Source organism: Panthera pardus, unplaced genomic scaffold, assembly GCF_024362965.1.
Source record: "Panthera pardus isolate Hobbes unplaced genomic scaffold, ASM2436296v1 HiC_scaffold_15, whole genome shotgun sequence".
Classification (NCBI taxonomy): domain Eukaryota; kingdom Metazoa; phylum Chordata; class Mammalia; order Carnivora; family Felidae; genus Panthera; species Panthera pardus.
Genome location: NW_026526710.1, coordinates 61,252,505 through 61,265,977, shown reverse-complemented (window position 1 = coordinate 61,265,977; position 13,473 = coordinate 61,252,505). Strand labels below are relative to the sequence as shown.

General features: G+C 44.4%; 1 protein-coding gene across 1 annotated transcript in view; it reads left to right on the top strand.

The window, feature by feature from the left end:
- The window catches only part of LOXHD1 (lipoxygenase homology PLAT domains 1), a 156,812-nt gene that overhangs the window by 24,995 nt on the left and 118,344 nt on the right, over positions 1-13,473 (top strand). The window contains exons 5-6 of the mRNA XM_053901911.1: positions 6,221-6,319; positions 12,826-12,974. Coding sequence (XP_053757886.1) covers positions 6,221-6,319; positions 12,826-12,974 — 248 coding nt within the window. The remainder of the gene's footprint in view (positions 1-6,220; positions 6,320-12,825; positions 12,975-13,473) is intronic.

The following is a 13,473-nucleotide window of genomic DNA, read 5'->3' as shown; positions in this document are numbered from 1 at the left end:
AGCAGCACCAAGCCACTCGGATCCTGTTCCAGGCCGCAGCGCGGAGAGTTACCTGAAGTTCATGCCTAGACACACAGAAGAGGGCCTGAAAGCCCAAGGCAGCCTGGGGCAGCTGGTGGCCAACGACTACGGTGGCCGACTGGGTGTAGCTTTGCGAGGATCTGGAGCTAACAAAGACGTTTTACATTTTTTAAGGGCTGTAAAGAACTAAAACAAGAACAACAGCTGATGACACAGGAAAGTTACACGAAGTTCCAAGGTCTGTTGCCCACAAAGTTTATGGCACAAGGCCACGCCCCTTTGCTGACGTAGTTTTTACGTAGCGTGGTAGCTGCAGCGTTTCCCTTCCCGCCGTTTGAGTTTCTCGAGGTGAACCTGCATCCGGAGCGAGCGGATGATCCTCGCTCTGATCCAGGGTCACAAGGTGAGTAGTAGCGTAACATGCGTCGGAGCCTGCGTCGTTCTCTTCCGTTCGTCATCAGGCAGCTCTTGTCCTCCCCCATCTTCAGGAGAAGGGTGAGTACAGGGCAGGAAGGAATTTTGAGAGAGGGAGACTGCGTTCACCTCGCTGTCATTACCGCGTATTATTACGGTCGTAACACAGTTACTGTTGGTAAACTCTTACTGTGCCTACTTTAGAAGTCAGACTGTGTCACAGTATGTATGGATAGGAGAAAACCTAGTTTATAAAGCGTTCCGTGTCAGGGTTGCAGGCATCCTCCGGGGGTCTTGGACTGGCCCTGCAGGGAAGTGGCGGTGGGGGGCGTGGGGAAGGCGTGGAAGACTCCTGTATTGCGTGTGGGCTGCTTTCATGATACAGCCGCAGAGTGGAATAGTTGCAACACAGACCGGGCAGCCTGCAAAGCCTAAAATATTTACCACCTGGCACCTTATGGACAGGTTTTGCCTACCCCTGACATAGAGAATGAGAGGCCATGGCACGCTCTAAAAAAGAGCCCTGACTTCAGAGGCAGGAGACCTGGCTTTGAGCCCCTCTTGAATCATTTAGCAGCTGTGTGTCCCCCGGGAAGCCACCTTGCCCTCTGAGCCTCTGTTTCCCCATCTGTAAATGAGAATGTCAACAGTATCTGTCCTGCCTGTATCATGTGGCCATTGTACGGCCCAGGTGTCGTCGAGGACGTGCAGGGACCTCGTGAGCTGCAAGGCCTGGGTGACTGTTGCCTATTATTTGCCCTAGAAGGTGGGCCAGCCCTGGCCCGTCCTCCTTCAAGTCCTTCCTCCCATCCCCGTTCTCTGTCCTGCCTTGTTCCCTTCTGGCCCCCAGGGCGGGGATTTCTACTGGCCTTGGACCTTTCCCTCTGGCCCTGTTGCTCTCGCCAGGAAGGCAGCCACATTTCACATATGGGCATTTTGCTCTCACATGGATCACCAGATCCAAGGGGTGAATTCAACACATAAAAACCCACTTGTGACCAGAATTGCAAGTTTGTGCTCATTGAAATTCTGATCACGGGGAACTGGGGGGCTCTCGTGACCACTTGGGAGGAAGGCTTGATGCACTGTGCTGACAGTCTGGCAGCCGGGAGAGAATGAAGCCCTGCTTTTATCCCGTCTTGTTCTTTCCACTGTATATGCATTTAATCACAATTTCGGGTTGGCGCTGGGCCCTCGGCCTTGTTTGGAAAATGGCAAATCAGATAGTATGGGGGTTCTGCTTGAAGAGGAAATGTGGACGAAAAGCAGGAGAACAGTAATATAATAAGGCTCATTGTCTATCTTCGGGGCCTTTTACAGAGTGGTTTTGTGAGGTGTGCCTTGCCCGCCCCGCTGCAGCCCTCAGCCCTTCCCCAGTGTGGTCAGAGGTCATCTGGCACATGGGAGGGGGGGTGTCTTGCTTCTCACTCAGCCAACTATGTGGAGAACCGGGGCCCCATCTTGCCATAGAGAGTTCTGCAGAGGTGAGAGAACAGTCCAGCCTTATTCCAGAATCGATTTCCTACTGCATTCTGTTCAGCTGACTTTCTGACCCCTGGGCTTGGGCCCTTTGTCCACCTCAGCCAGAGAGTTCTGGAAGCTCCTTCCACCCTTGGCTTGTCTCCTACATTGCCTCATTCCAGCCCTGATGACTCCTTCTCTGGACTTCCCTGGGACTGGGATGCTGTGTGTTCCCTAAACCCTGCATAGGGTCCTGCTCCCCAGGCCTGCCTGTACCAGCCTCGGGCACCTCCCCTCTACTTTGAGGGGCCCCCTCCATCTCTTGGCTTCTCTCTCTAGTCTGCAGGCTGCCTTTCCTGGTCAAATGTCATGGAATTGCAGATTGAAAAGGACCCTTAGTGTTCTCACATTCTCTCACCTCTGGCATTTTCTTTACAGCCTCCCTGACAGATGGCTCTCCACCAAAGTGCTTGTCACAAAGTGACTGCTTAGATGTCTCTAGGGATGGGAAACTCACTTCCCCCAAGGGCATCCCATGCCTTTGTTGGATAGCCCCAGGTACTAGAAAATGTTTCTTTTGGTGAGCTAAAATATCTTTCTTTATAATTCAAGTGCTAAGTCTAATTCTGCCTTTTGGAACGATGCAGAATGTCTGCTACTCCTGCCCTGAGTGCTCCCCTACCCCCCCTCATCCTTTCTCCTGCTGCCCTGTGCCCAGTGCTGTCTGGCATCCTCTTGCCCTCTGACTGACTGATGCTCAGCGGTGGCCTTTAGCGCCTCCCCCACCCCCCTGGTATCACCAGCCAGGGGGCCCTGGGCATCTTGTCACCCTGCAGAAGGGACTTGCTTCTGTGTGAAGTGAGCCCCAGACTGGACCTGAGAAAGGATGTGAGCCAAAATGAATGGTTCTCAGAGACCCTGCCAACCAGGAGAGGAGAGAACAACCCCGCAGCCAGAGGCCTCTGCAACTTGAAAGATGATCAGGAGCAGGGGCGGCTGGACATGGCCAAGGCCTTCTTGGTTCTTCACAGCGGTGTGTCTCAGGAGCTTCCGGGGGCGGGGGTGGGGGGTGGGGGGTGGGGGGAGGGAACCTGGAAATTGCCTTGTCAGCAAGCTAGCCTAAATATGGCCCAGATTTCAAGCCACTGACCTCGGGGTTGCCTGAGTCTGGCCTTTTCTGAAGACCATGGTTCTGCCTCCCATCTCAGGGGGGCTTCATGGGGATCCGAGGGGGGGTGGTGAGAATCTTGGAGATCTTCGGTTGGGGACAGGATTGGAGGGTCTTCCCTCTCTCGTGATGGGTCTCACCGAGTGAGGTTTGAGGGGATAATCACTGCCTCCTGGCTCAGGTTCTCAGCAGGTTAAAGATCAGCCTTCAGGGCTGTGGCGTATGTCGGGGGGTGTCCTCTATGGGTGCCCTGCCACATTCTGCATCGTGTCGTCTCTAGATGGCAGAGGCGGGGCAGGATTCGAAATGGGGTTGGAGTGAAATTAGGTTTTCTCCTTGTCGCCCCACCTCTCACTCCTTTGCACTGAGCAACTTCCCCGGGACTTTGAGCTTTAGGAAGTTCAACTCAAGTTGTTTTCCGATACACTTAGTGAGGTTCTAGTATGTGCCCAGCACTGTGCTAGGGAACGTGTGTGGGGGGAGCCATATGTGAAAAGGAAGTCCCGCCCCAGACCTCTTGTAAATTCCTGAAAATCTTAGAAGCCTCACCTGCAGGAAACACCAGACTGCACAAGGCAGTCCTTGGTGAGCTTGGAAATCATCGGCACAGACAACATAGCAGAACCAAGGAATGCAGGGGAGAAAGGCCCGGGGGGCTAGGACATCAGGGAAGGCCCCAAGGAGGCCGTGGGCAGAGGGGCTGGAACTCTGGGCCTCAATTAAAACAGTTCGATTTTGTTTTTATTGAGGTGTAATTGACATGAAACATTATATTTGTTTCAGGTATACGAAATAGTGATTTGATGTGTGTACATATTGCGAAATAATCACCCAAGTCTAGTTAATAACCATCACCACGCATAATTACGATTTTTGTGATAAGAACTTTTAACATCTACTCTCTCAGTAACTTCACATATGCAATGCAGTGTTATTAATTATAGTTGCCATGCTGTACATCCCATGTCATGATTTCTTTCCCTTATAACTGGGAGTTTGTACCTTTTTAAAAATTTTAATTTATTTTTTTTAAGTTTTTTTTTTTTTTTTTTTTTATCTGAGAGACACACAGTGTGAGTGGGACGGGGCAGAGAGAGGGAGAGGGAATCCCAAGCAGGCTCCACACTCAGTGCAGAGCCCAACGTGGGGCTTGAACTCATGTAACTGTGAGATCATGACCTGAGCCAAAACCAAGAGTCAGACACTTAAGCGACTGAGCCACCCAGGTGCCCCGAGTTGGTACATTAAAAAAAAAAAAAAGTTTTTTTAATGTTTTTATTTATGTATTTATTTATTTATTTATTTATTTTAAAGGTTTATTTGTTTTTGAGAGAGACAGAGACAGAATGTGAGTGGGTTGGGGCAAAGAGAGAGGGAGGCACAGAATCCAAAGCAGGCTCCAGGCTCTGAGCTGTCAGCACAGAGTCCGACGCGGGGCTCAAACTCAGGAGGTGTGAGATCACAACCTGAGCCGAAGTCGGACGCCCAACCGACTGAGCCACCCAGGCACCCCTCATTTATTTTTGAGAGAGACAGAGCACGAGTAAGGGAAGGGCAGAGAAAGAGGGAGACACAGAATCTGAAGCAGGCTCCAGGCTCTGAGCTGTCAGCACAGAGCCCAACACGGGGCTCAAACTCATGAACCGTGAGATCATGACCTGAGCCCAAGTCAGACATGTAACCGGCTGAGCCACCTAGGAGCCCCAGAGTTTGTACCTTTTGACTCCCTTCACCCATTCTGCACACCCCCTTTTACCCCACCTCTGGTAACCACCAATCTGTTCTCTGTATCTATGAATTTGGGTTTTGTTTTTTTTTTTTTAATTTTTGTTTTGGGGATTGGGGGGGTGTGTTTTGTTGTTTGTTTTTTGGATTCCACATATCAGTGGAATCATGTTATGTTTGTCTTTCTGTGACAGGCTTTTTTCACTTAGCAAAATGCCCTCAAGCTCCGTTCATGTTGTTGCAAATGTCAAGATTCTCTTCTTGGAATGCTGTTCATGGCGGAATAGTATTCCATTGTAACAATTATAACACAACTTCCTTATCTATTCTTCCATGGATGGACACTTAGATTTTTTCCATGTCATGGCTGTCATAAGGAATGCTGCAGTAAGCGTGAGGGTACAGATACCTTTTTGAGTTAGTGAAACACCTCTAATTTTTATTAACTTCACGTATTGGGAGTAAGAAATCTGAACAAAATTCTTCTACATAAAAAATAGAAAGTCTTTGAAGGAAGGGAGGAGGGAAAGGAAAATTGCCTCAGCCCTCGGAATTGTTGGGACCCAAAGAAAGTCTAGAGGAGTCTTCCTTCCCATACACACACCGGCGCCTGTCCTTTGCTCCCCATCCTAAGGTGGGCTCCAGCTGGGGAGACCTAGGTGGGCTCAGCATGTTGGTGAACTTTACAGTGAGCCCATCTCCCCTACAAGGCCTTGGGCAAGGCTGAGGCATTTGTGGGTTACAGTGCATGGGTTTCTGCTCAGCAATTGGGGGAAAGATAGAAGAAGCGATACAGATCTTTAAGTAAGGTGACCACGAAGCATGCATGCGCTGGCTACTCTTGGTGCCCCAGTCTTTGCATTGGTTATGGCCCTGACAATTTACATATAGATTTGATTTTCACATGCAGAATGTATTTTCCCCAAGTAATTTTTGCACTGTGATGTATGTGGAGAACAGATTGGAGAAGGCAGAGTAGATGTGCAGTGGGGCCAGTAAGAAGCATTTCAATATCCAGGGGAGATTGGCTGGTGGTCTGGTTCAGTGTGGCATTTGGGCTGATTCTTGCATCCCAAGGCAGTATGAAAACAGAAGTTTTCTCTATCTCTGATTTATGCTCTGCACACCATTTAGCTTTAGCAGTGACCATTTGACTTTTCTTTTCTTTCCAGCTTTATTGGGATATAACTGACATATAACATTGTGTGAGTTTAAGGTGTGCGATGTGCTGATTTGATACAGGTATATACTAGCAATGACCATTTGGAACCAATGTCAGGCAACTTGTTTCTTGCTCTGTTTTTGACAGCGATGGTGACACTTCCTGTATTGCTGGAGGGAAGGGTAGGTGATGTGGTAGCTGCCTTGGGGCCTTTTTTCTTCTTTCTCGAGATCCTAATGAGCTGGGGCTTTCTCTGTCCTCATTCCCAGGTAACAAGTACGAAGTCAAGGTATGCACTGGTGATGTCATTGGTGCAGGGACCGATGCTGATGTCGTCATCAATATCTTCGGAGAGTATGGAGACACGGGTAATGGGTTTGAAATCCTCTCTTCCCTAGCTGTGCCCTGTTCTGCTTCTTAGCTGGGCTCCCCACCCCCCCCCCCCCCACTCCTGGCAGAGGAAGGCAGCTCCAAGTCTCTTCTGTTGAGCAATAATTCTGCCTGTGGTGTGGTTTGTCACAGCCTTCCCTGGGCAGCAAGGTGCTCATCTTGTAAAATGTATGTGTGTGATGTGTTTTCAGAATAAGGTGTTTTTGGGTTCGGGTCTATTTAAAATTGTCCTTCATCCTAGACAAGAACAGACCCAAGCTTTACTTCCATCAGGGAGCTCAATTGTTACTTTCCTAACCTCCTTAAGCTCCATCTTGAGTTATATTTTGAATGTGGCTGGGCATGGCTTGATTCAGTGCACTGGCTTGATGCAGACCAGAATGGGATCAGGGGATAGAATTAGACTTGGCTTCATGGGTGAAGCAAGAGCTGAGGACACAGATATGGCTGCAGGTGTTGGGAGACCATTCAGGCCAGTAGAACTGGGATGGAGAGTCTCTCCTGCTTCTTCCAATTTTGTGAAATAACAGAGGAGTCAGAAAATCTACCGAGGTGTGAACTTTCGACACAATGTATTAAAGAGTTCAGAATGCATTGCTGAGCTTATAAGAAGAGAAGAGAAATCTCCAGGTGCCAGAAATCAAGAGGGAGCTCAAAACCAAAGAATTAGCTCTGAATTGGTGCTGTGGCTCTTGGAAGGAGGGACCTTTCATGTTCAGTTATCTACAGGATAGATTGTCATCCCCATTTGGGGTCAGAAAATGAGATTTCATCCTGCATGAAGCAAGACAGGCAAAATTAGAACCGCATATAAAGCCAGGAGCCCTGAAAGTTCACAGGAACATCTTCAGTGAAAAAATAGGCCAGGAAAAAATTTGCTCATCAGTACAGTAACCTTATCTCTGCAAGAGCTCTAGATTGAAAAGACGGTTGCTGAGAAATCGATACCTCCTGCTTGCATACATGTGGGCTTGACCTCCGATTTTACACTACAGGTATGATTTGGGAACCCCCACTCCCCCAAAGGACACAAAATTGGTTCCGTGCCAGTAATACCCTTGGGAGTTTACAGAAGCATTGTATAACATTCCCAAAGATAAGGTACTGGAGATGACTTCACTTTCCAAAATTACCAAACACTCAAGGGCATAATCCACCATGACTAAACATCAGCGGACACAATAGATTAAATCCTGCAGAATTTCAGATAATAATCTGAGAAAAACTATAGTTTAAGAATGTTTAAATGGACTAGAGACATGAACAAAACAATGGAAGAAAATAAAAAGTCCCCATGAAAAATATAGTAAACAGAAATATAGAAAATGAAAATGTAGTTACCAAATATAAACACTTAATGGATGTGCTAGGCAACACAATTAGAAACCACTGAATAGAGATTATAAACTGTAACACAAATAAGAGCAAAATACTCAGATATAGCAGAGGTATAAAGAGTTGGAAAATATAAATGAGAGGTCATGAGATATGTAGGACAGAGTAAGTTGTGATAGATGTTGAATAGGAGTTCCAAATAGAGAATCCATAGAATAAGCAAGAGGATATATTTGAAGAGATAATGGATGAAACTTTTTCAAAATTGAGCAAAGATACGAATTTTCAGATTAAAGTAACAGAAGGAATCATTGAGCAGCATAAATGAAAACAAATCCACACTTAGATACATTGTGGTAAAACCAAAGGCAAAGGGAAAGATCTTAAAAGTAACCAGATTTGGCAGATTCTCTTCCACAGAAACAATTGGGTTGATAGCAAATTCCTGTCTGCTACCTACACAAGGTCATAAGTTCATGGAATAATAGCTTTAGCGTTCTGAGCAAGAATATATATCAACCTAGAACTCTAGATCCAGTTAGGTTATCATTCCAGAGGGAGGGCAAAATTAATGAATTGCCTTGCAAACAAAGAGAAATAGTTACCACTCATAGACTTAAGCAGCTACTGAAGAATATGCTTTAAGAAAAAGGAAATCTGGGGCGCCTGGGTAGCTCAGTCAGTTAAGCATCCGACTTTGGCTCAGGTCATGATCTCGCGGTTTGTGGGTTTGAGCCCCACTTGGGCTCTGTGCTGACAGCTCTGTGCTGTCTCCCTCTCTCTCTCCCCCTCCCCTGCTCGCACTCTGTGCACACACTCTCTCAAAAATGAACATTAAAAAAAATGAAAAAACATTAAAAAAATAGTAAAAAGAAAAAGGAAATCATGCCCACAAGACAGGTAAAGCAGGGAAGAAAGTGAGCAAAACTATTGATAATTATGTGACAAAGCTAAGCAAGCACTGGCTATAGTAAACAATTCTAATAATGACTATCACTAGGGCATGAGAAAATGTGGACCCAAAATACTCAAACACAGTAATCTTAAGGAAGGCAGATAATGAAAGTTAAAACATAATTAGGTTCTTGGCCACAGTTCATTCCCCAAGTGATAGGAGAGTAGAGACATTGATGAACTTTAGACCTCAGTGAGTCCAGTATGCATATTAAAATTGTAAAAGTAACCATGCCCGCCCCAATACAAAATGTGTAACTTCTAAACCAATAGAGGGAATAAAGAGAATAAAGCCTCAATAAAATCCAATAGAAGGCAGGAAATGAGGAAAGGGGAACAAAGAAAAAGAATGGCCAATCATAAAAAAAAGTAAATGTGTAATAATCACAATAAATACAAATAAACTAAACTCATCAGTGAAAGGATAGTGTTTTCATATTAAATGAAAAGAAAGAAAAATCCAGCTTAAACATGTGATGCCGAAGGGCTGAGAATAAATAAAACTGAATGACATATGTCAGGAGCATGTCAATAACACAGAAGATGGTTGTGTAGCTATATTATTATTCGTCAAATTAAACTTTAAGGCAAAAACCACTTTATGAGAAATAAAAGTATATCGGACAATGACAAAAGGAACAACGAACCTACAAGATGTAATAATTATGAACGCTTATAAATTTTACAGCATATTCTCAAAATGTGGGAAACAGAAATTAACTAAATTCTTGAAGAAACTTGACGAATGCCTAAGTATAATGGAAGATTTTAATACATCACTCTCAATAACTGATAAGTAAAATGGATAAAAATTTAGTATGGATACAGAAGACTTTAACTACACAGTTAATAAGCTTGATCTACTGGATCTATGTAGATTCCTGTGTCCAACTGGTAGAGAATACACATTCTTTTCAAGCACTTAATGACCACATACTAAACCACAAAGCAAATCTTAACAAGCTGAAATTAAGCAATAAGACAGAGACAGGATTCTTTGATCACAGTCAGTAAAATTAGAAGAAACTCCAACCTCTCAGTCCATTTGGAAACAAATTTTAACTTTCATGAAAAATAATCAACTATAAAATCCAGGAGAATGATCAGAACCATGGGAGAGAAAGTTTAATAAAGATGCTGGGTACAAGATTAATAGATAAATCTTAATAGAAACAACAAGCGAACATTTAATTCAAAAATAAATTAATAGCAATATTAAGGTGCCTAATAGCACCTTACAATGGCAATTATAAGGTGCCTAAGAAAAACTAACAAAAAGAGCTTTCTGTAAAGAATATAAATATTTACTTGAGGATATACGAGAATATTTAAACGGAGAAATATGCTCGTGGAGGAGAATGGTCTCAAATTCATTAAGAAGTCAAATTTTCCCAGATTAGCCTGTGAATGCAATGCAATTTCAGTTACATTTCCAAAAGGCAATATCCCACAGTTTAAGCCGCTAATAAAATTGCCATCCATAAGGGCTAACTATTTCCAAGATTATTTTGAATAAGGAAAATAATATTAACAATATTAATAAGTGAGGGTATTTACTCTGATCTCTAAAAGATACCACAGATCTCTAAAAACTAAAACAGTGTGGTATGGATAGAAGGAGAAACAAACCAGTGAAACAGAATAGAGTCTAGACCCACACAGAGAGATAGTGTTATAAATCAGAAAGAAAGGATGGAATATTCAATTATTGGTGTGCAAACAATTGTCTTACCATATGAGGAAAGATAAAATTAAATATTTTTACCTTTCACCACACACAAAGGTAACTTCCAGATGGGCTACAGACTTACGTGTGTAAAAGCAACACTATGAAATTTTTAGAAGAAACTTTAAGAGCATGTCTTTTGAATTTCAATTTAGGATGGAGTTTCTTGAACTATTCACTAAAAGCACAAACAACAAAGGAAAATATCTATGAAGTCTACTAAAACAAAAAAAGTGTCTGTATGATAAAAGACACCATAGACAGAGGAGAGGTAATAAAGAATATAAAATATATGAACAGAAAAAATTACAGAAGAGCAAGATCTAAATGGCCAACATATATGGGTATATCTCTCCCCCCCACAAAAAATATATATGTATATGAACAGTATATATTATAATCTCTCCACATAATCAAGAGAATGTAAATTAAAATCACAATGAGATACTATGGTATATATATTGATATAAACTTTTTAAGTATATATGTTAATGATGATTGTGGGGAATGGGACCCCGAATACACTGCTGGTGATAATTGATGTACAAGCATTTTGGAAGGTAATTTTACAATACCTAATACACCAAAGGTGAGCACACCCCAGGACGCAGCGACTCTTTGTAGGTGTCCACTCAGAGCATTTGTCACAGAAATGTAGCGGAAGGCAGTTATGAAAGAGTCCATTTCAGTGCTGTTTACAATAGCAAAAAACCAGGCACAACCAAAATGTCTATCAGCAGAAGAAACATTAATAGTATTTTCTTTATTCAATGACTTTTATATAGCAGTTCCACAAATGACCTCAAGCTACCAGCATCAACAGGGTAATCTCAAAAGCATAATATCAACTGAAAGGAAAGTCAGTTGCACAGGGTATGTTGACGACGATGGTAGGATGATTAGAGAGCGATAGCAACAGCCTCCATCACTAACATAACACTTTCCATGGGTGGGTGTCACCACCAGTGTTTAGTGTGTACCAATTCAGTTCATCCTCACAGCAGGACCCTGTGTCGTGGTGCCATTATCCCCACTGTATGGATGAGGAACCTGAGACAGAGAGATATGCACTGCGATGTTATTTATGTAAATTCTAAAACATGCAAAAATAGCACGTTTTCTTTATGAATACCTCCATGTGCAAACAAAAATTCACGGGGACGATACATATCGCTTGTGGATAGTGTTTATTTAGGGGAGGGAGAAGGCGGGGGAAGGCAGGATGGCCAGTGAGACTGTAGACGTACCAGTTATGTCTTCTTTAAGACAGAGAAAGGTCTCAAGCAAATTAGACAAAGTGTTAGCATCTGTTCTGCCTCTGAAATCTGGGCAGTGGGTGTACAGATGTCTTCCTTTTTTTTAAATGTTTTTTAAATTATTTATTTTTGAAAGAGAGAGGGAGCACGAGTGGGGGAGGGGCAGAGAGAGAGGGAGACAGAAGATCCGAAGCAGCCTCTGCACTGACAACAGTGAGCCCGAGGTGGGTCTCAAACTCAGGACCTGAGCCGAAGTTGGAGGCCCAACTGACTGAGCCACCCAGGCACCCCTCTACAGATGTTTTATACTACTTTCTGTATGGTTTTGAGTTTTTGCCATTTAAAACGTAGAAAGATTTAAAGAATTAAATTTTAGAGGAGAAGGTGAATGGATGGCATCAGCACGGAGCTGGTGCTTAGGTGGGGCCATAAGGGTTAATATGACCTGTAAGCTTGGGAACATAATAATGGAAAATTGAAAAGCAGAAAGAACAGGTTAGAATGGATTCTAATGACGTGCTTATCACCCAGTGTGACTTCCGACGTGTAATTTCAGTTCTTCAAGCTTGTTTCTTCATCCACAAGACAGAATTAATAATACCCCCTCGCAGATTGTGGTGACAAATAGAAAGAAAAGAAAAAAAAAAATCTATGTGAAACTAATGTGTCTGATGGTGGCCGTCCTGTTTTCCAGAAAAGGAGGCAGGCCTAAGGAAGTGTGTCGGCTGTCAGGGTCCCAGCACAATCCTGGACCAACTTCCGTGGTTGTGCTCCCAGTTTGGGACAAGCAACTGGTACAAGCCAGGCAGGGTCTCAGCTCCAGGGATGGGGGTACACATGTGGTTACCAGGATGGGAACTCCAGACTAAGATAGAAATCAGAAGCCCAGTTATGGGACCTGGGTACAAGCCACACACAGGACAAGCTTGACTGGAGGTTGCAACGAGAGATTTACAGAGCCCAGAGATCTCAGGGTAGAGCTATTCTTGTTGACTTAAAAAAAAAAAAAATTTAACACTGTTGTTAGAGTAGTTTTAGGTTCACGGCAAAAGTGGGTACAAGTACAGAAAGTACCTATGTACCACCTGACCCCCACCCTGCCCGCCAGCCTCCCGCCTTATTGACTTTTGAGACTACCTTCAGTGGGCAGACCATTGGTTCTTTCTCCTCTTCGGGTCTCCTTTGTAAGTTTCTTGCCTGTGTGTGTGTACAGGGGAGCGTAGGCTGGAAAATGAAAAGGACAACTTTGAAAGGGGAGCTGAAGACAAGTTCATTCTCGATGCTCCCGATCTGGGGCAGCTGATGAAGATCAATATTGGCCACAACAACAAGGGCGGGTCTGCAGGTTGGTTCCTGTCCAAGGTAGGTTCACTGCCTGTCTGTGGTTCCTGTGGCCTGGGAGGGGGAATTCTGGCTCTTCAGAGGGTATATTTCAGCCCTGACTTCCCTCTCTTGGTCTGTCTGTCTCCACTCTTCTACCTAAGCCTGCTGGCCAACCATACTGCCCGACCCTGCCCACATTACCCCCTTCCCAGAAAGCCCAGTTCTCCCATCGGAATGTAACCAGGGCCTGATCATCCTTCAAGACTCTGCCGTGAAGCTCTCCCTGACTTGCCCACCGGAACCTCTCCCTCCCATGAATGTTTATAACCCTGCCTGTTTAGAGCATTTGTTGGTCCCTAATCGTAAGCTTTCTTGTGACTTATCTTGGGCTGTTGCCTTGCATCTTAGATGCCTTGTAGTCTCACCAACCCAAGACAAGGTAAGAATCAAGAAGAAAGCAAAAAGGCTTCTGGGAAGCTAAAACAGTAGGTTCAGAGCTCGTGAGGAGAGCTCATGCCCCTGGCTTTATCTTGCCCTG